At 47.5% G+C, this 26,088-nt stretch overlaps 1 protein-coding gene across 6 annotated transcripts in view; it reads right to left on the bottom strand.

The window, feature by feature from the left end:
* Ralgps1 (Ral GEF with PH domain and SH3 binding motif 1) overlaps positions 1 to 26,088 on the bottom strand; it is a 234,415-nt gene that overhangs the window by 194,491 nt on the left and 13,836 nt on the right. For 5 of the 6 annotated variants that reach the window (XM_032902701.1, XM_032902700.1, XM_032902704.1 and 2 more), the window contains 2 exons: positions 4,531 to 4,651; positions 923 to 1,030 (listed from right to left, as the gene is read on the bottom strand). In XM_032902701.1, coding sequence (XP_032758592.1) covers positions 923 to 1,030; positions 4,531 to 4,587 — 165 coding nt within the window. In that variant the 5' untranslated portion in view covers positions 4,588 to 4,651. Of the gene's footprint in view, positions 1 to 922; positions 1,031 to 4,530; positions 4,652 to 26,088 lie in introns of those variants that run through there. The other variant, XM_032902703.1, reaches the window with a different exon arrangement.

Below are 26,088 nucleotides of genomic sequence, written 5' to 3'. Positions count from 1 at the left end.
CTGGGGTAGGACACTGTGGGCATCAGGAGGAAAGCTGGAGCAAGGAGCCACTGGAATGAGAACGGACTCTTGCTGAGGATTCGCTTTAAAGTATTGTGTGGGCAGCATAGAGGACGTTCCTACAGAAGCCCGAGCTGGATTCCCTGGGACGCTGGTTACAGAGAGTTGTGAACTAGCCACTTGACATGGGTATGGGAACAGAACTTGGATCCTCTACAAGAGCAATACACACTTTACCCTCTTCACTACTGAGCCATCACTCTAAACTTTTAGACATACTGAGGCCCTGCAGAACCCGACTAAATGAATATGGAAGCTCAGGATGGCACAGCTGCATGGCACGGCCCTGTAGTTGACATGGACCCTCCATATGGTGGGAGACCAGGAAGAAGTGGGCTTGTCAGGGAACAGCCATGGGTCTGCAGAGAAACGCGGCCCTTGAACAGTGCTCAGAGTCAGGCTCGAAGTCACCCAGTGCCAGCATTCCCCAAGGGATGGAAGCATCATGGGAGGCCAGCTCTGCTCCACTAAGGGATCATGTCTTGTCAGACCAGCAGCCAAACACAGGCTGCAGGAGGTGGTACATAAACATACAGACGGTGGGAGTAAACGGAAAGGAGGGAAACTCATCACACGCCGTGTCCACAGCTGGAGAGTGTAGTGAGCAATGTGGCTGGCTTTCTGGACATGTCAGCAGCAGGTCCAAATCTTCACCAAATGTGCTGTGTGTGCTCTGTAAACTGGGCTGAGCCCTGCTCCTTGTCTTGCTCTGTGTGCTTCCCAAAGTGGCCAACGGTAAACCAAAAGCATCCCTTATTCATCACATGCTCTCCTACTGTGTACATATGCGGCATTCCCAACCTGTGACTCCCTTTGCACCCTGTGACAGCATCACTGTCCCCACCAGTTCCATGTCACTTACGGCAAACTCCTCGGGAGTCACTTTCAGAACGTCGAAGACGACAGCATCGTAGCTCTTGCTGGCATGGTCACAGCTCTGGCCCTCCAGCGAGTCGGAGCTGCTGCTGCCCTATGGAGAAGGCAAAGAGATATGCCACCTGGTTGACCTGGCCTAAGGCTGCTGCCACCCCAAACCACCCCAGAGAGGAGACGGTGAGTGACACATTCACATGATCAAAGATGTCTGCTGCTTGTCTTTTGCTCTGTGCTAGGCTCTGAAACACTACATATACCGCCTTAGCTCTCTCTCTACCTATACACGCTATGATGCCCATTATACAGATAAGCAAGCTGAGCTGATGCTATGTCTCCAAGCTTTCTTACCCATGAAGCCAAAAGCCAGAATGTGAACCCAATTTTCTATCTGAACCCCCAAAATGGGTTGGATCATTACCCTTACTGCTTCTGGCCAGCAGTGTAATGACAGGAGAGTCAGAGCCCAAGGCTGGACTGCGGCTCAGTGCAGAACACTCGCCTTACATGTTCAATGTCCAGTTCTGTCCCCAGCACCCCAGAAGTGAGAGAGGTGCCCTAGCCTAATTCTCACTCAGAAAAGGCCTCTAGACTGGGACCTGGGGAGCTCTCCATTCTGTTTTTTTTTTTTCCTTTTAAAGATTCATTTCGTTTATGCATATGTACGTGTGCCATGTGTACATGGGTGCTCAGAGAGGCCTGAAGGCCTCAGCTCCCCTGGGGCTGGAGTTACAGGCAGTTGTGAGCTGCCTGACACGGGTGCTGGGAGGCACACGCAGGCCCTCTGCAAGCTCAGCCAACACTCTTAACTTGGGAGCCATTTTTCAGTTCACCTTCTTCCTAGCTAAGTAAGGGCAGGACATGGTAAGAGGCGTGGGATCTCTGGCTCAGAGGGTGGCCGCACACACAAGCTTGGCTGTGAGCTGAGGGATAACTGTGGAGACTCAGCAGTGGCAGGGAGCAGGGTCCCTGTAAGGGTTACAGAGTCCTGCAGGGGAGGACAGGGGCCTCCCACAGGGAACAAGGGGAAACGCCCCAATCTGGACAGAGGTCATGGTGCCCACCCGGGGGAAGGTACATAAAGTTGGACACGCCTTTAATGTGACTGAATTCCCTCAAGTTCCTCCTGGGTACTCCGGCATGCTTCCCACCCAAACCTGTGCCTGACCATAAATGGTTTTATTCCTCTCAAATCATGTACTTTCTGCTCATTCCACCACCTTAGAGTAGGGGTGAAAGAATCTGCTTTTGTTAATTTTTTCTTTATTTCAGTTTCTAAGATGGCCGGATCTGGGAAAATGTTGCAGTCTTACTGGAACACGGAAGAAAGCTAACAGTTAGGACAGTGTAAGGGCAGAGAGCTGAGAAGAAATGCAAGCAGCCACCTCGATGCCTGGGCCTGAGGTGTCTACAGGTGAGTCTCCCACACTGAAACGCCATCTGGCCTCAGAGGACAGTGCCCTGTGCTCTGCAAGCACACAGGCCTGGATGAAATGCCAGGCCACCTGGCCTCAGGCACTCACTTCATCTTGCCATGTCTCATCAAATACAAAATCATACTCTTAAATCCCAAATCCTAGAACAGCAGTACAGGTTACTAAGCAAGCCAAAACCACCACTGCCACCACCTCCCTCCCCAGACATGCTGGCTCGGGGTGTGCGACAGGTGTTATTTCAAAAGTTCCTTTAATGGAGGAAGGCTTTGTACCCTGAGAATAATCTAATCTGAAGAAAGCTGAGGAGAAGGAGACTGGCCCTGTGCAGCTAGAACTGGCCAAGATCTATATCTATAAGCTTCACCTGCTTCAAGACATGGCCCAGTCAGGCTGACAGGGCAGTATGTTAAGGACACCAACTCAAAAGTCAGGAAGAGTGGGTTTCAACGACCTCCTGCCCAGAAGAAGGAGCCACAGTTTCTTCTCCCCTCTGTGCTTTGGGTTCCTCATCCAAAATCTGACAAAAGGGTGCATAGCTGACAGGGTTACTGTGGAATGAGAGAGCCCGAGGAGCATGCAAAATACTGAACTATGGTGACCTGGGTATGCGTGGAAGTGAACACGCCATTCAGACACATGGGGTTGCTAAGCACCTCAATTTTACAGGCATGTATTCATTCCAAAAACTTATAGCCACATACATGGAGGCCTTGAACAACACTAAATCTGTAAGTGCTCAAACTCCATGCATATAATGCTTAGCACAGAGCCTACATGTGTATATAGACCCACATGTGTATATAGACCCTCATGTGTATACAGAGCCTACATGTATACAGAGAGCCTACATGTGTAGTTCCACATATTCCGGGGCCTCTCCGATGACTAATACCTAATACAAAAATCAATGCTGTGCAAACAGTCACTGCTGTCCTTTAGAGAACAATGACCTGACAGTCTGCACATACCTGGTGCAGGACTGATTTTTTTTCTGAACATTTTTTTATGCACAGTGGTAGTCCCATGCATACAGGGTTGAACATGCACAGAGTAGCATATGACTATACACATCTATACACACACGCGCACGCGCGCCAAAGAAGGATGCTTCACTCTAGAGAGAGTGCAGGTTATAGACACAAAGAGAAGTGTGGCTCCTCTGTACTGTAATCTGCTCCTGGGACATCAGGCCTTAGGGCATTTCTTTAACACTCCAAACCCTCAGGTAAAGGGTACCTGTTGAATCAAAGCTGCCCCAAACCTATCTGCAGGTGAGTGATTGTGGTGATGAGGATGACTCAGCGCTCCATGGACCGACTCTGGCCTCCTAGAGAACAGCATCACTGGGCTGGAGAGATGCCCAGTGGTTAAGGACAAAAACCTGCAGTTTACCCAGCACCCATAACTATAACTCCAACTCCAGGGGCTGCCCTCCTCTGGCCTCCATGTGCACTGCAGTCATGTGAACATGCACATATAATTTAAAATAAAATTTTAAAGTCTTTAAAGGCATCCAGAAGTTTTTGATTTCAAGACTAGAGATAAATCCAAGGAAAAAATGTTTGAAACCCTGATAAGAAAATGATTCCCTGGACTCTGGTTAGTTAATCTGAGGTCACTTCAGAACTGCCTGTGGGAAGCTCAGACTCAACCCTGCTTCACCCACATGCTGAGGGGCCAGAACGACACCCCAGACACAGTGGCACCAGCCTGCAATGGCACCCCCTCCTGGGTGACTGTGTCATTATTGAGCTTGGAAAGCAATCCCAAACCGCACACAGAGCGCCTGCCCAGGCCGTCCAGGCCACTGGTCCTCGAGGCCATCTCCTAAGAAGTAGGTAGGTAAGTATGGGCCAGCTGGACCAGCTTCTGTCTGACCTCATCTTGGAATGCAGCTTCTTTATAATTAACAGTAGCTTTTTCTGAGAAAGATCTGAGCCCTTCTTGCCACCAAAATTGAACATAGCACTTGCCATGGCTGGACTGAACAGGTATTTGTCTTTCTTTGAAGAGAACAACTTCAGAAAACACTGCCATCCACAGGGCTAACTGTCTCCTAGACTGCTCGTCTGGAGTGGTGGGACCTAAGAAGGCCTGTATTCATGGCCAGGGCCCCATGTCGTGACCTTTTCCTCCTGCTACCCTCCCATAGCCCTCATACCTGTGGAGTGGCAGAGGTGACCAACACGCTAGCCATCAGACCATTCCTCTTGTACATAGTCTCCAGGCCGCAGGGAACTTCGGCGCTACCTCTGCTGGTGACATAACCTGCCTGAGAGGTCCTGTAAGGCAAAGGAATCCATAAAACCCTGCTCTGAGCCCATAGGACCACGCCATCAGAAAGGTAGGAACTGGTAGCCTTCAAGCTCAGGCTAGAGCCTGTGCCTGTTTCCCTCCATGGAAAATGGTGTGTCTGGGCCATTAGTGAGCTCATACAGAAGGCAGCATTTTTTAGACAAATACTGGCGTCCAACAGCTGAATGGATTCTGCTTCCTTAGCTCTTCTGGTAGTGCTCACTCACATCTATGCCCGACCATCCTGCCCCTTGCAGATCACTGGGTCCCACCTCTGCAACCATCCCAGGGTGCCTGGCCCTCGCAAGCCCCAGAATGTGTAATTCCAAATGAGATGAAGGTTGGTGAAGAAACCAGACACCGCACTGTGCTATCACAGCTGATCCCACGAAGTTTTCACCAAGGATCATGTGCTGAATTCCTCCAACTCATCTCCCTTCCACTATCCCAAGGGAGGCCTTTAATTCTGCCCATTTCCTATGGAGGAAAACTGAGACTCATAGAGGTCATGCTCTGGTGCATATGCTTATTCTATCCAGCAGCAGTATGTCCCAAGAGCCACCTGAAGATCTGGTCTGGTTATTCTGCCTGGACTGCTTATGTGCACAGAGTATCTATCGCCTCCCAGAACACTGAAAGTCACCAGCAGCTTCTCAGCAGAAGAGCAGGGAGATCTAGGCACAGCACTTACCAGACAGTGGGTGCCTTTGAGCTGGGGTTGCAAGGGGTAAGATGGCTGGGAGACAGCAAGAACAGAACCCACAGAAAATAATGCAGCACAGGTGAGAGAAGCAGACTAGATCCAGCCATTTATGGCAAGTACTGAGGGATGATGTAGCTGTCATCAGGGAAGGGACATAGAGGTGGAAGAGGTCTGGCAGGAAAGTGATAAACTTGACTCAGGGCATGGTGAACCTGGCAGATGAGAAAGTCCACCCTGGAGGGGCTACAGAGATGTTCAGAGGTTAGGAGCATGCACTGCTCTTTCCAAAGGACACAAGTCTATTTCTAAGACCCATTCAGATGGCTCACAACTACCTGTAATTCTAGCTTCAGGGATCCAATTCCATGGGGCTCCATGGGCTCCACATATGTATGCACATTCATGCATGCATGCATACACTGATGTACACACACACACACACACACACACACACACACACACACACACACACACACACAAACAAATAAGGGGAAAGCCCTCAAGGAAACACAAACCAAACCACAAAGACACAACTTAAGACCAAACAGGATAGCCAAAACTAGGACAACAAAACCCAAACCAAGCTAGACTATATCTAATGTTTTGGGGGGGTCTGGTGGGGGTGGGTGAAGTCTTTGGGCATTGCTGGTGCTATTCAGAACACAATTTGGTAGCTTCTTGACTGGTTAAAAACCGCCCTGTGATCTGATTCCCAGGTGTCTACTACAGAGAAGGAACACATCCGCAGACTCACAGAGGATGCCTATCACAGCATTACTCCCCATAGCCAGCCTGGAACCAAGTCAGTTACCTATCACTCAGCGAACGCCAAGGCAGTGTGAGCTAACCACACAGCATGCTACTACTCAGCTATGAAAAGAAATGAGATGCTACCACAAGCCACAATATGATCAAACCTCAAAAACACTACACTAGTGAAAACAGTCAGATTCAAAGGAATGTACAGTGTGATTCCATTTTAGGAAATTCCCAGAAATGGCAAATTTATAGGGGAAAAGTGCCTGTGGCAAAAGACTGCACACAGACACAGAGTGCTTTTGAGGTGATGAGAGTGTTCTAAATCTGAACGATGACAAGAAAGCCCAAAACTGTGGGACCTGGGACCTGGGACTGTTAAGCTGCAATGCATGAGGCACCCTGCGCTGCATGACGGGACCTCACCTGACCTGCCTGCCATTCCCTTTGAAGTGACGGAGTGAACACCGTGACAAACTGAGAAGGGAACGTTAGTTACTATGGAAGAGACGGGACCCAGAACCAAGGGAAAACCCTCCAAGGTTCCTCCCAGGGCCCTTCAACAGAATAGGGGTCCCAAAAAAGATGAAAAATAAACCCAGCTCAAGGGCGCAGCCATAGCAATTTGAGGCCACGCCTCTTAGGCTGCCTCAAACCAGCCCAGCCAATCTGCTCCAAGTTCAAGGCTGAGGTACATGTTGCTCCTATCTGCATGTGCCTGGCCCTCTGTGGGTCTCCTCAGGGCAACCAGGCCTGGACCCCAACCTTCTGAGTACAGACCAAACCAGAACACTCTGAAGTTGTCCTGGTGGCTCCCTGCTTCCTCCAAAGGATGCTGTCATGGCCAAGGAAATGACTCAGTGGGCAAAGGCATGTGCTTACTAACAAGTCTGAGGACCAAAGTACAATCCTTGGGACCCACTTTGTAAAATGTTGTCCTTTGACCTCCACATGCATGCCATGGCACATGTGTGCTCATTCAAGCGCGCACACACACACACACACACACACACACACACACACACAATGTTAAAGGGAGGAATGTCCTGCCAGCCCCACCCTCTCCTCCAGCCCCATTTGCAGATGGGCACTCTACACACCATTGTCAGCACCCATCCTGAGGGAGGCACTGGTTAAGCATCACTCACACCTTGACCATAGAGCCCCAGGAGGTACAGACCACTCAGATCAGACAGTAGGAACTACTTGAATTTCTGGGAAACTGAGGCCCCATAAGTTCAAATCCTGGACAGTGTCCCAGGACCTGAGCTTATATGCATCCTGATACTGCCTCCCACCACTGCACAGGAAGGCCATGTGAAACACTTATGCAGGCCAGGTCAGCTGCTATGACTTACTGTAATATTACTGTCAGTGTTATTACTTACTGTAACATTAATTGTGTCCTTCCCTTACAAGCTTCTATTTACACATTCTTATTCTCTTTTCTTATGCAAACAATTGGCTTTATTTTTTGTTTGTTTGTTTTGTTTTGTTTTTCGAGATGGGTTTTTCTGTGTAGACCAGGCTAGCTTTGAACTCATGTCCCAAGTACTGGAATTAAAGGCAGGCACCACTATGCCTAGGGTTCTATGCTTTGTGAGACGTCCTGCCCATTTGAAGCCCATCATATTTTCCATAGAAGGCAGAAGCTAGAAAGAAATACTTGTTTCTGGACTGACCCCTACAGGTCTTGACAGAAATAGCCTCGCTGACGACGGCAGCTCTCAAACGAGATAAATCTATGTGCAGAAAATGGCAGAAGCGATTGGACAGAGCAACACAACTCTCATCCAGGTCAGGTCCTGAGGCTGCTGAGTACAGCTCCTGTGTCAAAGGCCATGGGCTGTGACCTGGCAGGAAGCAGTGGGCAGACAGGCTAGGGCACAGTAGAAGGACACGTAGACTACAGGGAGGGGTGCATGGAGCAGTACAGGGGGGAGTGAGGGGCTGGGGTTACAGGTTCTCGATGGAGGTACTGGGAATCCTTAAATTCAAGATTGTGAACAAGTGGTAGCAAATTCCATTTCAATTTTATTTCTATTTTGTGTGTGTGTGTGTGTGTGTGTGTGTGTGTGTGTGTGTGTGTGTGTGTGTCTATCTGTCTGTATGTGTGTGTCTGTGTGTGTGTGTCTGTGTGTGTGCATGCGCACACACACCCTGTGTATACTCAGATATACCCTCAGAGGCTAGAAGAGAGCAGAGTCCTTTAGAGCTAGAGTTACAAGCAGTTGTGGGGCTGGAAACAGAACTCAAGTCCAGGAGGAGAGCAGAAAATTCTAATCTCTGAGTCTTGTCCCAGCTCAGCATGCATGGACTCTGAAGGAATGGGGCAGGTCTAGTTTTCCTGAGCATGAAGTGTGTAACTAGGGCATTAAAAGGGCCAATATGGGCCCACTCAGAAGAGCCACAGTGCTGGTGTGAAGCATGAGGAGGGGTCTTCCAGGTCAGGAGATGGGAGGTGGGGCCTCGAGCATGCGAGCACAGCAGAAAACATGGGCACTGGGTACCTATGGCGCACAGCAGAGGCCCCTTCTCACCTCCTCAGCAGGTGCTGGGAAAGGAAGCCTGTGTGGCCACAGCATCAGTGCCTGCCTCTGCTCTCCCTCATCTGTCAGAAGTGAAGTGTTCACCAACCCTTGTTCTGTGCAGAGGATTCCAGTCCTGGACCCTAAGGATCACAGATACAGCTTGGTCCTCAATGCCTCTGCCACAATCTGTTACACAGAGGCTTTGCCCCAGGCTTTGGAGCCAGGATTTATGTGTATTCTGTAAAACCCGTTTGTGGTGGTCTGAATGAAAATGGCCCCCATAAGCTCATAGGGAGTGGCACTCTTAGGAGACATGTCCTTGTTGGAGGAAGTGTACTCCTAGGTGTGGACTTTGAAGTTTCAGGCAGTCAAGCCAGGCCCAGTGTCTCTCTCTTCCCACTGCTTGTGGGTCAGAATGCAGAAGTCTCAGCTCCTCCAGCACCATGTCTGCCTGCACGCTGCCATGCTTCCCGCCATGATGATAATGGACCAAACCTCTGGACTGTAAGCCAGCCCCAAACAAATGTTTTCCTTCTAAGAGTTGTCATGGTCATGGTGTCTTTTCACAGCAATAGCAATACTAAGACAGCATTTTGCAGATGTGAATACAGTGCCTGAGGGAGAGGGATTAAACTATTATGTTTTCACGTCTGCACTCTCTGTATCCGTCGGGAAGGCAGTATCTGCTTCTTAGTTTGGACATAGCAGCCTGTACACACAAAACCCCATTCTTCCCTCCCTCACTCGACCTCTTTACCTCTCAACCCTCCCCCACCCCATCTCCTGCATACACAGGCACACACTCTTGCTGCCAACCCTCCTGGAAACCCAAACAATGCAAGAGTAAAAGCAGTTCTCATGATGTAATTCCTTAAGAGCGTGGCAGCTGTTATCAGACCCACAGAACAACCCCACGTCTTTCTCTGCTCATTACAAGAGTCTGGTCTTACAGGGGAGGGGGAGGGGCACTCCCAGAGAGGGTAAGGAAAAGCCCAGATGCAGCCCTGGGCGCCTTCCAGGCAAAATGCTCCTCAACACTTTCGGCTCAGGAAACCACAGGATGGCCTGAGATGAGCAGGCCAATGAGCTGGCCCTGTGAGGGAGGGAGAATAATCACTTTTTCCTAAGACAGTAGAGACTGTTTCAAAGAAAATACACACAACTAGGCCTGCCTGATTACAAGAGTATGATTTCTTCCAAATGTTGCAAGCAAGTATGAAAATGGATCCTAAACTGGGTGGGAGAAAGAGCCGCATCCAGGGGTGAACTGGGATGTGCTGTCGCGGTCACTGCACTGGGAGCACCACTCTTTGCTGGCTGCTGAAGCTAGCATTCACAGAAGCTGTGTGGAAGACCAATGGGGAGGAGCCTGAGTCTGCTCTGCTTCTGCCCTTCCACCAGCACTCTCTATTTTAGGAGTCACAAGCATGGGCCTTCTAGAAACAGGGCCACCGTGAGTCAGACCTGCTGTGGCCAATGGGCTTCAGAGGGAGCTCTGGGAAATGAGTGAGGAGACGCCCACAAAAGCCCTGGGAACATCCCTGTGAGGTGCCGCCACCTCGGAAGCCTGGCGGGAAGGCTCCCTTCTGTGCTGTTAAGGATCAGAGTCTAATGCTCTAGGCCTCTCTCCAACTCTCTAGGGCCCTCACTCAATCACATATCTGATTTTAATGGTTCAACGAACATCTGCCTTGGGACTAAGCAGTGTCACCTGAAGGAGAGGCCATAGTCTCTGCCTGGCAAGTACAGAGATACCTCTGTGCATCACTGTAGCCAAGTCTCCTCCCAACGCCCAAGCCACCCAAAGCAGCCCTCCACTATGCCCCTGCCTCCACACAGTGACCCTTGCCAACGTAGACTCAGAAACAAGGTGTATAGTAAAGGGGTGCATTCTCCTGCACACAAAACCTCGGCGGGAGCCCTTTAACAAGAGCGCTCTGCACTGGGACTCTGGTGCTGGCCCGGCTCACACGGAGGCTCCTGTTCTCATTGGCTGCTCCTCCTTCTGAGACCAAGTTCCTCTCCTGGAAACCACAAGGGCAGGGGCAGGGTGTTGGATCTGGAAACACATGTTCCTTGACAAACACCATAAGTACTGTCCTTAACAAGTAGCTGGGCCCCCTGCCCCACAAGAAGAGGGGAAATGTGCAGAGAGGACAAGGCAAGTGGGCAGCTGGCACAGACAGAGGCACACAGGGTCGGTCACCTGTGAATAGAGGCTAAGGCAAGAGGCTCAACCAGTCCTCCAAGCTCTCGCAGCCCCATCACACACTCTACAGGGCCCTGTGGAGTGAGAGGTATGTAGATGTCCACAAGTGTATGAGGACAGGTGACATTTTCACAACACTACACTGCATGAAGTACACCTCCATATTTGCTTTCTCCTCTCCAAACCTTGCAGAAAGAAACAAACAGACTTAAAATATGAATGAAAGGGTTTCAGCTCTAAATCCAAGGAAGGAAGACTGAATGGACAAGCAGGACTAGTTGAGGGGAAGGAACTGTGGGTGCCGGGCATGCGGTCTCAAGGTCGTTTCCTTTCCACTAACAGCATACAACAATAAATACAACAGCACAAACAGAACGGGTCTGCAGGAAGATTAAAGAAATGTACAGAAGTCACCTGAAAAAACCATAAACTCTCATTAAAAGGTTTTAAGGGCCTAAGATGGGTCAGGGGCAAAGGCCACCAAAGCCTGACAACCTGAGTTTGGTCCCTGGGAACCACGTGGTAGAAGACTTCTGTAAACTGTCTTCTGACCTCCACATATACAGCACTTAAACACACATACAAATAGATGTAATGTTTTTATTAAAGAGTTCTAGGGGCTGGGGATGGCCCCATGGTCAAGAGTACTCACTGCTCTTGCAATGGACCAGGACCACCGCCAGCACCCACGTGGTTGGCCCCAACCATCTATAACTCCAGTTCCAAAGGAGCTGACGCCCTCTGCTGGCCTCCATAAGCAGTGCATGCACTCAGTACATGAATTCACGCAGACAAAACATCGTACACATAAAATAAAAATACATTTAAATCTTCCTTTTGAAGAAGATAAAAGACTTTTCACTACCTTGGAGACAATACCACAAATTCATCAATTCTTCCAATTAATCTATAAATAAAATAAATGCACCTTTACTCAAAAGCCAAAGAAACCTCCTTTTGGAACTCAACAAATTGATTCACAATTTTTATCTGGAATAATAATGAAAAGTATCTTTAAAAGTCTTATGGTGAAAATAAAGTGTAATCAGAAGCACACTGTCCTGTCAGGAGTTCACAGCCAAGGCCTGAATCAGATGAACAGATCAGCCTTGCAGAGCAGGCTTGGGATGTCAGTTAGGACTGCCATGCAGTCAAAAGCAGTTCAGACAGCAGAGGAAGACACATCATTTCAAAGTGTTACTATTCACTTGGGGAGGGCAGACACTCACTAAAATCCTTATCTAATATTTATAAGAACAGTGTTTGCCAAGCATGGCGGCACACACCTCCATCCAAGCACCTGAGACACGGAGGCGGATCTCTCTGAGAGTGAGGCCAGCCTGGTCTACAGAGTGAGGTCTAGAACAGTCAGAGCTACATAGCCAGACCCTGTCTCAAAAACCAACAACAAAAAAGCAAAAGCAAACAAACAAAAAGAATAAATGTTTGGCAAGGGAAATATTTAAACAGACCAAAAAAATTAAAACATTTGAGGAAAAACCGATTCATGTGTTTTTAGTCTTGGAAGAAAGAAGTCCTCGCTGAGGGTCACAAGAATGGCAGGAAGCCAAGGAAACCAGTGACCAGCATGTGCCTGTGTGTGTGTGAGTGTGTGTGCACGTGTGTATGCGCAAGTGTGTGTGTGCGAGCGTGCGTGTGTGTGTTCTGTCTAGTTTGCTGTAGTGTTGGGGATGGACCTGGGGCCTGCTGGGTACCAGGCGGATCTTCTGCCACTGAGCCACCCGGGCCCAACTGGCAGATTTAAATATGTTATAGGCTTAACTCCAGGATAGAAAAGGAGCATGGAAAGACCAAAGGCAGCCAATAAAGCCAGGAAAAGGTTTGTGGGTGACATGGCAGGTGATGAATTAGTACCTTTGATGTGGAAGGTCCCCTGGGAGCCCTGGCTGGGCTCCTGGCAGACATGGCACCTTCGGCATGGAAACATGAAGATCCACAGAGCTGAGAGCACAGCATGAGGCTTTGGCTGTACTCAGCACGGCAGGGACCATTAGGACAGGCTACCAGGCCTGCGCCAAGAGGCCACTGATTCCGGCCCACATGTATGCTTCTGTGCCCGATTACACTGCACATCTATGGCAAGTAATGAGCAGTGGATTAGCGACCCAGAGCATTGGGACTTACAGACAGGGAAAGATGCCCACAGCTCAGGGCCTGCTCACAGCGACACACTCACCAGCAACAAACATTTGCCCAAAGTCCTGTTTGCATTGGGCACTATCCTGGAGTCCAGGGGCACAGCAGCAAGCAAGAAGCCAGAAACCCCTCAGTAGACAGCAAATATGGCACTCGGTAAATACACGGCTGGTTAGCAGGTGACAGATGCATAATAAAGAAGAGAACAAGGGAGGCACGTGAGCAGGGCCGGGAGAACCAGCTTACAATGCGTGCCTCTCACTAAGAAAGTGCTATTTACACATGCTTGAGACACATGCACACACATGATGAAGACGTACAGAAAACCTGTTAAACTAACATCCCTGCCTCCCAAATTCAGGTGCACTTGAATTTTCTACCGTTTTGTACACTGCAATGCTGTCTATTTATAATAGGTATGGAAAACACTTGGAGAAACACAGCACCTACCAGGTAAAAGTAGTTGCAGACTTGAAGGGTGGCTCACTGGATTAAAGACAGCCTCTGGGTGAGGAGGCCCAAGCTCTACATGGCAGTTTGGTGCCACCTGGTGGCCAGTTACTTAAATAAATACTGGTACTCCAACAGTGCCAAGTCAGATTTACCAAGGTGTACAATAGTATGAAGTCATGTCTGTCCTCTGGGCAGTGACAGTGAAGGATTAGGATGTCAGAGTCAGGGTAGAATTTGTTTATCTGGCTTGAATTTTAAATCATAGGTATTTAATGATTCATTTATTTTTTTACAAATTAATTCATTGCAACTGTCGATATTCGTCCACTCATTCAGCACTGGACTGAGTGGAGTAAGAGGAAGGCTAGCAGCACAGAGCCAGAGACCAGGCCATTAGCCGTGGGTCTGGTGGACTCGTAAAGGAGTGACAGGCCTTGGGATTTCTCAGATGTGGGGCTGGTCTCAGTGGGAGTGCCTGGAGTGAGACCAGGAACCTGGGTGACGTGTAGCTGGTGGGGTCTCTAGAAGAGAGACAAAAGATCAGTAAGAGAAACGAGAGGTCAAGAAGTGAGAATCTGACCACAGTGGACAACAGCATAGGTGCATAGGTTAGTTCTTCAGAGTGGAGTAAGTGACTGCACACACACACACACACACACACACACACACACACACACACACACGCACACGCACACGCACACGCACGCACAAGCACACACAAGCACAGGTACACACGCACGCACACACACACACGCCAGAACTTAGATCCTTAAATCCCCAAGAGGCTAGTTATATCTTGGTGAGGAATAGGAAGAGGATTTTAAGCTTTTCTGAGCGCTAAATCTGCAGGCTGCAAGGAGGGGCCCCACACAGCCAACACATGCCCGCTGTCCTGACGGAAGAAAGCCATGTCAGCACAGGAGAGGGACACCAGGAGTACTGGATGCCTGACGGAACAGCAGAGTGTGCCTGGAACAGAGGAAGAATGGCAGACGCAGAGGAGCTCGATGGGGCATCAGCTCAGTCTGCCAACGGTGCCTAGTGCAGCTCTGTGTTGGAAGCTGCTTGTTAAACAGTCACAGGTTCCTTAAAACACCACAGACCTGCTGTATCAAGACAGTGAGAGGCTGAAGAGAAAGGTTGTAACACACCCCTGTAAGGGAAGGAGTGGAAGGACGGACGAGGTGGGGAAATGGGAGCTCCATACCTAGGACCTTCACCACAGGCAAGGCTGTGTCTGTTACAGTTCTGTCTGCTGCAGACGGAGGCTGTACTGTCTGAGCCTGAGTTTGGCACAGACTAGGTATCCCCTGTGCAGCAGTGGCTGAAACTACAAGTTAGTACTATCTCAAAAAGAATCGGAGAGATGGCTGACAGCATGTTTCATACTTGGGCGGGGACTTGAAGTCATGGCTTTTGTTTAGCCAGTCTATTGGGTTTGGCTGTGTGTTATCTTCTCAATTAAAACAGGAAATCCGTGGTTTTTAGCTGGAGCCCGAACCTCGCTCATCCCAGCCCACAGCTCCCTGCTCCCAAACCCCGTGGGAGAGAGTGCTCACCGCCCAGACAGGTGGGTACTCCTGAGACTGCAGGGAGGGAGAGACCTTAGATACAAGCATCACCAACAGAATACAAGAGATAGAAGAGAGAATCCCAGGAGCAGAAGACTCCATAGAAATTATCAACACAACTGTCAAAGATAATGTAAAACAGAAAAAGCTACTGGTCCAAAATATACAGGAAATCCAGGACTCAATGAGAAGATCAAACCTAAGGATGATAGGTATAGAAGAGAGTGAAGACTCCCAGCTCAGTAAATATCTTCAACAAAATCATAGAAGAAAACTTCCCTAACCTAAAGAAAGAAATGCCCATAAACATACAAGAAAGCTATAGAACTCCAAATAGATTGGACTAGAAGAGAAATTCAAACCATCACATAATAGTTAAAAAACCAAATACACAAACCAAAGAAAGACTGTTAAAAGCAATAAGGGAAAAAGGTCAAATAACATATAAACGCAGACCTATCAGAATTAAACCAGACTTCTCACCAAAGACTATGAAAGCCAGAGGATCCTGGACAGATGTCATACAGACCCTAAGAGAGCACAAATGCCAGCCCAGGTTACTGTATTCAGCAAAATTCACAATTAACATAGATGGAGAAACCAAGATATTCCATGACAAAACCAAATTTACACAATATCTTTCTACAAATCCAGCCCTACAAAGGATAATAAATGGTAAAGCCCACCATAAGGAGGCAAGCTACACCCTAGAAACTAATTATCTTGCAACAAAGAGAAGACAAGCAAACAAACATAATCTCACATCCAAATATGAATAGAACAGGAAGCAATAATCACTATTCCTTAATATCTCTCAACATCAATGGTCTCAACTCCCCAATAAAAAGACATAGATTAACAAACTGGATACACAACAAGGACCCTACATTCTGCTGCCTACAGGAAACACACCTCAGAGACAAAGACAGACACTACCTCAGAGTGAAAGGCTGGAAAACAACTTTCCAAGCAAATGGTCGGAAGAAACAAGCTGGAGTAGCCATTCTGATATTGAATAAAATCGATTTTCAACCAAAAGTCATCAAAAAAGATAAGGAAGGGCACTTCATAATTCATCAAAGGAAAAATCCACCAAGACGAACTCTCAATCCTAAATATCTATGCTCCAAATACAAGGGCAACTACATACATAAAAGAAACCTTACTAAAGCTCAAAGCACACATTGCACCTCACACAATAACAGTAGGAGATTTCAACACCCCACTCTCATCAATGGACATATCATGGAAACAGAAATTAAACAGAGACATAAACAAAGAGAAGTCATGAACCAAATGGCCTTAACAGATATTTACAGAACATTCTATCCTAAAACACAAGGATATACCTTCTTCTCACCACTTCATGGTACTTTCTCCAAAATTGACCATATAATCGGTCATAAAACAGGCCTCAACAGATACAGAAAGATAAAAATAATCCCATGTGTCTATCAGACCACCACAGGCTAAAGCTGGTCTTCAATAACAATAAGGAAAAATGCCCAATATACATGGAAGTTGAACAATGCTCTACTCAATGATAACTTGGTTAAGGAAGAAATAAAGAAAGAAATTAAAGACGTCTTAGAATTTAATGAAAATGAAGGTACAACATACCCAAACTTATGGGACACAATGAAAGCTGTGCTAAGAGGAAAACTCATAGCTCTGAATGCCTACAGAAAGAAACAGGAGAGAGCATATGTGAGCAGCTTGAGAGCACACCTAAAAGCTCTAGAACAAAAAGAAGCAAATACACCCAGGAGGAGTAGAAGGCAGGAAATGATCAAACTCAGAGCTGAAATCAATCAAGTAGAAACAAAAAGGACTATACAAAGAATCAACAGAACCAAAAGCTGGTTCTTTGAGACAATCAACAAGATAGATAAACCCTTAGCCAGACTAACGAGAGGACACAGAGAGTGTGTCCAAATGAACAAAATCAGAAATGAAAAGGGAGACATAACTACAGAATCAGAGGAAATTCAAAAAATCATCAGCTCCTACTACAAAAGCCTATATTCAACAAAACTTGAAAATCTGGAGGAAATGGACAATTTCCTAGACAGACATCAGGTACCGAAGTTAAATCAAGAACAGATAAACCATTTAAACAACCCCATAACTCCTAAAGAAACAGAAGCAGTCATTAAAGGTCTCCCAACCAAAAAGAGCCCAGGTCCAGATGGATTCAGTGCAGAATTCTATCAGACCTTCATAGAAGACCTCATACCAATACTATCCAAACTATTCCACAAAATTGAAACAGATGGAGCACTACCGAATTCCTTCTATGACGCCACAATTACTCTTACACCTAAACCACACAAAGACCCAACAAAGAAAGAGAGCTTCAGACCAATTTCCCTTATGCATATCGACACAAAAATACTCAATAAAATTCTTGCAAACCGAATCCAAGAGCACATCAAAACAATCATCCATCATAATCAAGTAGGCTTCATCCCAGGGATGCAGGGATGGTTTAATATACAGAAAACCATCAACGTAATCCACTATATAAACAAATTGAAAGATAAAAACCACATGATATTTCATTAGATGCTGAGAAAGCATTTGACAAAATTCAACACCCCTTCATGATAAAAGTCCTGGAAAGAATAGGAATTCAAGGCCCATACCTAAACATAGTAAAAGCCATATACAGCAAACCAGTAGCTCTCTCCCTACTTATTCAATAATATAGTTCTCGAAGTTCTAGCCAGAGCAATCAGACAACAAAAGGAGATCAAATGGATACAGATTAGAAAAGAAGAAGTCAAAATATCACTATTTGCAGATGATATGATAGTATATTTAAGTGATCCCAAAAGTTCCACCAGAGAACTACTAAAGCTGATAAACAACTTCAGCAAAGTGGCTGGTTATAAAATTAACTCAAATAAATCAGTAGCCTTCCTCTACACAAAAGAGAAACAAGCCAAGAAAGAAATTAGGGAAACGATACCCTTCATAATAGTCCCAAATAGTATAAAATACCTCGGTGTGATTTTAACCAAGCAAGTGAAAGATCTGTATGATAAGAACTTCAAGTCTCTGAAGAAAGAAATTGAAGATCTCAGAAGATGGAAAGATCTCCCATGCTCATGGATTGGCAGGATTAATATAGTAAAAATGGCCATTTTACCAAAATCAATCTACAGATTCAATGCAATCCCCATCAAAAATACCAATCCAATTCTTCAGAGAGTTAGACAGAACAATTTTCAAATTCATCTGGAATAACAAAAATCCCAGGATAACTAAAACTATCCTCAACAATAAAAGGACTTCTGGGGGAATCACTATCCCTGAACTCAAGCACTATTACAGAGCAATAGTGATAAAAAACTGCATGGTATTGGTACAGAGACAGATAGACCAGTGGAATAGAATCCAGAAATGAACCCACACACCTATGGTCACTTGATTTTTGACAAAGGAGCCAAAACCATCCAATGGAAAAAAGAGCATTTTCAGCAAATGGTGCTGGTTCAACTGGAGGTCAGCATGTAGAAGAATGCAGATTGATCCACTTATCACCCTGTACAAAGCTTAAGTCCAAGTGGATCAAGGACCTCCACATCAAACCAGATACACTCAAACTAATAGAAGAAAAACTAGGGAAGCATCTGGAACACATGGGCACTGGAAAAAATTCCTGAACAAAACACCAATGGCTTATGCTCTAAGATCAAGAATCCACAAATGGGATCTCATAAAACTGCAAAGCTTCTGTAAGGCAAAGGACACTGTTGTTAGGACAAAATGGCAACCAACAGATTGAGAAAAGATCTTTACCAATCCTACAACTGATAGAGGGCTTATATCCAAAATATACAAAGAACTCACGAAGTTAGACTGCAGGGAGACAAATAACCCTATTAAAAAATGGGGTTCAGGGATTGGGGATTTAGCTCAGCGGTAGAGCACTTGCCTAGCAAGCGCAAGGCCCTGGGTTCGGTCCCCAGCTCCGAAAAAAAAGAAAAAAGAAAAAAAAGTGGGGTTCAGAACTAAACAAAGAATTCACAGCTGAGGAATGCCATATGGCTGAGAAGCACCTAAAGAAATGTTCAACATCTTTAGTCATAAGGGAAATGCAAATCAAAACAACCCTGAGATTCCACCTCACACCAGTCAGAATGGCTAAAATCAAAAACTCCAGCAACAGCAGATGCTGGCGAGGATGTGGAGAAAGAGGAACACTCCTCCATTTTTGGTGGGATTGCAGACTGGTACAACCATTCTGGAAATCAGTCTGGAGGTTCCTCAGAAAACTGGACATTGCACTACCTGAGGACCCAGCTATACCTCTCTTGGGCATATACCCAAAAGATGCCCCAACATATAAAAAAGACACGTGCTCCACTATGTTCATTGCAGCCTTATTTATAATAGCCAGAAGCTGGAAAGAACCCAGATGCCCTTCAATGGAGGAATGGATACAGAAAATGTGGTACATCTACACAATGGAATACTACTCTGCTATCAAAAACAATGACTTTATGAAATTCATAGGCAAATGGATGGAACTGGAAAATATCATCCTGAGTGAGGTAACCAATCACAGAAAAACACACATGGTATGCACTCATTGATAAGTGGATATTAGCCCAAATGCTTGAATTACCCTAATTGCACAGAACACATGAAACTCAAGAAAGGTGACCAAATTGCGAATGCTTCACTCCTTCTTTAAAAGGGGAACAAGAGTACCCTTGGGAGGGAATAGGGAGGCAAAGTTTAGAACAGAGGCAGAAGGAACACCTATTCAGAGCCTGCCCCACATGTGGCCCATACATATACAGCTACCAAACTAGATAAGATGGATGAAGCAAAGAAGTGCAGGCTGACAGGAACCGGATGTAGATCTCTCCTGAGAGACACAGCCAGAATATGGCAAATACATAGGCGAATGCCAGCAGCAAACTACTGAATTGAAAACGGGACACCCGTTGAAGGAATCAGAGAAAGGACTGAAAGAGCTGAAGGGGCTTGAGACCCCATATGAACAACAATGCCAACCAACCAGAGCTTCCAGGGACTAAGCCACTACCCAAAGACTGTACATGGACTGATCCTGGGCTCCAATCACATAGGTAGCAATGAATAGCCTAGTAAGAGCACCAGTGGAAGGGGAGGCCCTTGGTCCTGCCAAGACTGAACCCCCAGTGAAAAGGATTGTTCGGGGGAGGGCGGTAAGGGGAGGAGGATGGGGAAGGGAACACCCGTATAAAAGGGGGGAGGGGTTAGGGGGATGTTTGCTTGGAAACCGGGAAAGGTAATAATAACTGAAATGTAAATAAGAAATAACCAATTTAATAAAAATGGAGAAAAGGAAAAAAACCAGGAAATCCTTTTTTTTTAAGAAAATTTAAAAATTTTAGACTTTAAAATTTAAAATCAAGGAACATTCTAGATAAGAAACTACACCTTTCTGTGATTTCTTCTTTTGAGATTGTGTTTATAAACGAAGCTGTTTTAAAAGAAGACATGAAGCCGGTGGAAATAAGCCTGAGATGACCCAACCCCAGCTTGGGCCATGTTTGGGGGCAGGGGTAAAAATGTGGCCTGGTCAAGGAGCAACCCAGAGATGATCACCAGTTCAACACTGTGTAGGCCTGGGCAGGCAGACCACACCCTAAACAACCTCCGCCCAGTGCCTGGTGCCACAGTGTGTGAGCAGGGCATAGCGCTTCTGAGAAAACCCTGGGATGATCCAGACACCAGAGACCGCAGCCCACTGAGCAGAGCAAGGAGATGGTAGGAAAATAGAAAAGAAAGAGAAGCAGAAGATATGTGCGCAACGAACAGAGACAGAGCTGGGGATTCCCGAGTGTGGGAATAGCCAGTGATACCACCTAAGACTGTGCTGAGTCCAGGCCTGTTGTGCCACTAAGGGCCACGTCTGGGTCTGTGGGCCTGCTGCAGCAGGGGTCTGATACAACAGCTAGGCAGACATCCCTGGTCTGGGCTACCTCACAGGCCCATGTTGATGTCTGAGAGCTTTGTAGAACTGGCCCCACCCCTCGACTGGACAGCATGGGAGAGCGGCCCTAAGCGGTGAGAGCAGGAGAGCTGACCCCAACCCCAGCCAGCTGTAGTACTCGGGAGAGCAATCCCCACCCCACCCACACATCAGTCCAGGAAGCACAGTGGACCTGCACCTGGCTCCAGGAGTTTCAGGCAACCTGATTTTGAGGATATGAGTATGGGAAGGCTAGCCCTGACATTCATTTCCTGTGGCATGGATAAAAGAGAGATGCCCTGCCCCACTTGCCCCTTGCTCCTTGCCCCTTGCCCCTTGCCACCTAATGCAGGTAGGTGAGCTGGCCTGGAGGTCATAAGAACAGGAGAGCTGGTCCTGACCCTTTGTTGCACTCAGGAAAGCAGGCCCTGCACTTTGCCTGGGCAGCACAGTAGAGCTGGCTCTGAAGGGATGGGTGTGCGAGAGCCAGACCCTGGGGGCATGAGAACAGGAGAGCTGTATCCATCCCTTGCTCGCTGCAACACTGGATGATCTACCCAGGGTAGGGTTAGAGAGCTTGCCCTTGTGCTGTGGGTGCAGGAGAGCTGCGACCCAGGTCCAGATCCAAGGCTTTTGAATTGGCCCACCCCAACATGTACCTCGCCAATGAACTGCTGGAGCATGTGAAGAAGCTGGTCCTACGGATTCAAAGCTATAGGATCCCATGGCACAGGGCAGTAACGGGATAGCCAAGGGGAGTCCCACTGAGTTCCAGTATTGATAGTGTGGCAGAGGCCAGAGCTTCAAACCAGAGCAAGAGTCACTGCAATGACTTCTTCAAGCAAAGAAGTCCGGACAAAAGGGTAGAACTACAGCCTTCACAGCAAGATTTCTTTCTTTTGGAGAGGAGTTTGCAAGGGAGAAGGGTAGGTCTAAGGGGACAGGGAGATGAATAGGATTGGAGTACATGATGTGAAATTTTTAACCAATAAAAAGTTAAGGGGTTGGGGATTTAACTGGGGTTGGGGATTTAGCTCAGTGGTAGAGCACTTGCCTAGCAAGCAAAGGGCCTGGGTTTGGTCCCCCAGCCCAAAAAAAAAAAAAAAAAAAGAGGATGCGAGATAATGGGTGGATCATACTTTCCCACACGGCCCTCCCATTTCTAGGCATTCCACTGCTCCTGTGTCTGAGCCAAACTCCATCCACTGCCCTCTAGGCTCAGTCAGATATGGGAACACACAGAGTTTGCTCAGAAGAAGGCTGTGGATAACTAAAGGATAGGGCTCTGAGTGATGTCTGAGTGACCCTCTTTGGATATCTTGGAAGGGTAGCCAAGAATGTGGCCACACTGTAACCCAATCCAGTAAGGAAGGTGACACATGGTCCATGACCTACTTGAGGAGTGCTGTAGGAAGTCTGGATGCAGCCAGCCTAGAGATGGACACACAGGAGAGACATTTGCAGGGGGGTTGCCAAAGGAAAAAGTGGCCTTTCAAGTAAGGCACCACACCAAGACTAGATGAGGGAGAGAGGCAGCCCGGTCTGCCAAGGCTACCATGCATGGCTTGGCTCATAGCTGGCTGCAAGCCATCTTCGCCTCCACTTACAACAGGCTATCTGTTCAGGTGGACCTATGTAGGGTAAGCTGGTAGCCTGTGACCTCACTGGGACATAGATCAGCCCAAATGCCCTGCAGTTGGCAAGGCTGGGGAGCCCCTTCCAGCATGCAGGCAACTGGGTGGCTACTGCACCTCTCAAGAGATTAGTGCAAGTGAGCGGCTAGTGCAGAGGACAGCAGAGAGGAGCCCGTCTTCAGAGCCAGGCTGACCTGGGCTAACCACTCTGCCGCTTGCTCGCCACGTGCTTTCTAAGAAATCCTCAGCTGAGTCTACGTCCCTTTATGCTTCACATAGTAAATCAAAAGATCTTTCCAGCATCCTCCTTGGGGAACCAACCTCACACAGGTGGGTATGTTTTAGGGAACCTGCTTATGTGTTACAATTCACCTTCTGCTCCTCGGGATCAAAGCTGACAGGCGATGAAGCTACTAGAACCTGGAAATGTCCTGTCACAGTCTAACATTTTAGTGGCTGTACCTAACTAAACAGAATCTTGACACTTCAGGAAACACTCTGCCTCTTCCCCTACTCTTTCCTTAAACTCAAGGCCGTGGGCACAAAGGGGTGGGAGGTGGGAGCCAGAGCAGAGCCCATGCTGGTTTCAGTGCAGTAGCAGTTATTAAGCAGCTACTGTGTGGGCTGCCTTCAAGGAGCCGAGCATCACCAAGGTCAGGCAGAGCAGACTGAAAGATAAAAATGCAAAGCACAGCAGGATGCGGAGTGTAGCCAGGGCCCTGAGAGGAAGCTCTTCTCTTCATGGGTATTAAAGGAAAGAGCATCCCTGAACTGGAGTGGGAGGAGTGGGGAGGGAATGGCCAGCATACTCCAGTGCCTAGAAGGCAACAGTCACGCCTGCTATCCTCCATTCCTTCCACCTATCTCTCCAGAGCCACCTGAACCTCATACAGTGACCTGAGCTCTCTGGCCAGGGGTTTACAGCAGAGACAGCTCAAGGGGAGAGAAGAGCTGACCTGGACAATGAGAACTGCTCTGGTGAGTGCACACATCTGACGGAGAGTGAAGACCAGTGTCTGAGTAGACGGCAACAAGAACAGAAGAGCGACAGCTATCAGAGTGGCCACAAGTGTGCACCAGGAGGGAACAGAGACATGGGAAAGCTCTCAAGGTGAAAACCAGAGGAAACCCACCACAGCCTGATCTGGGGTGGAGGGGCCTGTGCTACTCACACTCTGTCACCATAAGACAACACTGGAGGGCTGGAGAGATGGCTCAGTGGTTAAGAGCACCGACTGCTCTTCCAGAGGTCCTGAGTTCAAATCCCAGCAACCACATGGTGGCTCACAACCATCTGTAATGGGATCTGATGCCTTCTTCTGGTGTGTCTGAAGACAGCCACAGTGTACTCATATACAAAATAAATAAATAGATCTTTAAAAAAAAAAAAAAAAAAGACAACACTGGAGAGGACAGAATTACATAGCTCTTCAGGTTCCAGTCCAAATAAAGTGAAGACAGAACATCACCAAGGGACCATCAAACTAGGGCAAACTGCTCTCCTTATCAGCTAGGAGGCAGAGCCAGAAAGAAAGCAAAACCTAGACTTCCATAAGCCCCATCTTGGGCAGCCCCATACCAAGTCTTAGCAGTAACCTTTGCAGGACGCTCTCTCTATGCACAGGAAATGGTCAGCCCCACCATGCATGTGCTTATCAAGAATGCCTGATGCTCCCTCAGCCTCCCAGGCCCATTAGGGAGGTTGTCTCACCAGCCACAGCCCTGCTGGTTCATGCACCCAAGGGAACACTTGCTTGGTGTGACTTAAGGAACACCAGTGCGGCCATGACACCTCATCCAATGTCCTTGCAGAACACTACCATGAAAAGCTGGTGTCCCACAGGGTTGTAACTTTCTTTTCTAAGCCCATGAACTCAGAACAAATCAACCATAACACCATGAGATTAGGCTTCAACCTGCTGCTTGAAGTGTCATATGCCTTACCCATGGATTGATATCTGGTATTACTGTCCTTGATGGATGCTGCTCTCTTTTCTCAACTCGGAGTGACGGTTTGTATATGTCCAACCCAGGGAGTGGCACTGTTAGGAGGTGTGGCCCTGTTGGAGTGGGTGTGTCACTGTGGGGTGGGCTTTAATACCCTACTCCTAGCTGCCTGGAAGTGAGTCTTCTGCTAGCAGCCCTCAGATGAAGATGTAGAACTCTCAGCTCCTTCTGAACCATGCCTGCCTGACTGCTGCCATGCTCCTGCCTCGATGATACTGGACTGAATCTCTGAACCTGTATGCCAGCCCCAATTAAATGTTGTCCTTCTGAGAGTTGCCTTGGTCATGGTGTCTCTTCACAGCAGTAAAACTCTAACTAAGACACTTAGTGTGCAGAGTTGACATGGGAAATTGGCTTCAAAGAATCTGATGGGTCAAATATATCAGATCAGAGTCCAAAGGCTCAATCCAGCAAGGAAGGAGCTCAAGACATAGACTAAAAGGTGGGACATATATACCCAAGAGCTGGGACCAAGAGATGGAGGTCACCCTATTTTGTGTATATGGGGTTTTGTTTTGTTTTTAGCTTTTTGCACAACTAACATTTTTTTTATTTATTCATTTATTATATATAAGTACAAGAAGAGGGCACCGGATCTCTTTACAGATGGTTGTGAGCCACCATGTGGTTGCTGGGAATTGAACTCATGACCTCTGGAAGAGCAGTCGGGTACTCTTAACCGCTGAGCCATCTCTCCAGCCCACAACTAACATTTAATAAAGATTTTAAAACAGAATTTATAGGGCCCAAACTCACTCTAAAATTCTGGAGTTTAGTGGTTCTCACATACTCTATGAGGGCTTGGTCATCACCGCTTGCTAACTGCATAGCACTCTCGTCACTGTCCCCCAATCCCTCTCCACACACATTAGTCACCCACCACCCCTCACCAGCCCTCCAGTCACTGATCCCCCTTCTGTATCTAAGGCTCTGCCTCTCCTGGATGCTTCACACAAATGGAATCTAACAGTCTGATGTCTGCAGCTCAGGGGGCCCACACCCTGCCATCCTTCTAGCCATTCATCAGCTGATAGGAATTTCTGGTGTTGTAGGTTCTATTACAATGCAGCTCTGAACATCAGGTAAAGGTTTCTGTCTGGGCATTTGTCTCTTGGATACGCAGCTCAGAGTGGAATGACCTAGGTCACATGATAATTCAGGATTCACCTGTTTCAACATCGCTGTTTTCCAAAGACTAGAACAAAGGTGCCCAGCAAACTGCTCCACAGAGTATGAGACAGTACCCGCAAGGGACTGCCCTGAAAGCAGCTCAGATAGGTGGCATACCTGCACAGCACCACATAAGCCAGGAGGGACATATCCAGAAACACGGGAGAGCTAGCCGTGGCTGCCAGACCTCAGCTCTTTGGACAGCATTCACATGCAGGAATTTTGCTTTGAGCTAGATTCTGCTCCTGCCTTAACTGTTATG

This window comes from Rattus rattus, chromosome 5 (genome assembly GCF_011064425.1).
Source record: "Rattus rattus isolate New Zealand chromosome 5, Rrattus_CSIRO_v1, whole genome shotgun sequence".
Lineage (NCBI taxonomy): Eukaryota > Metazoa > Chordata > Mammalia > Rodentia > Muridae > Rattus > Rattus rattus.
This window is presented reverse-complemented; position numbering and strand designations above follow the sequence as displayed.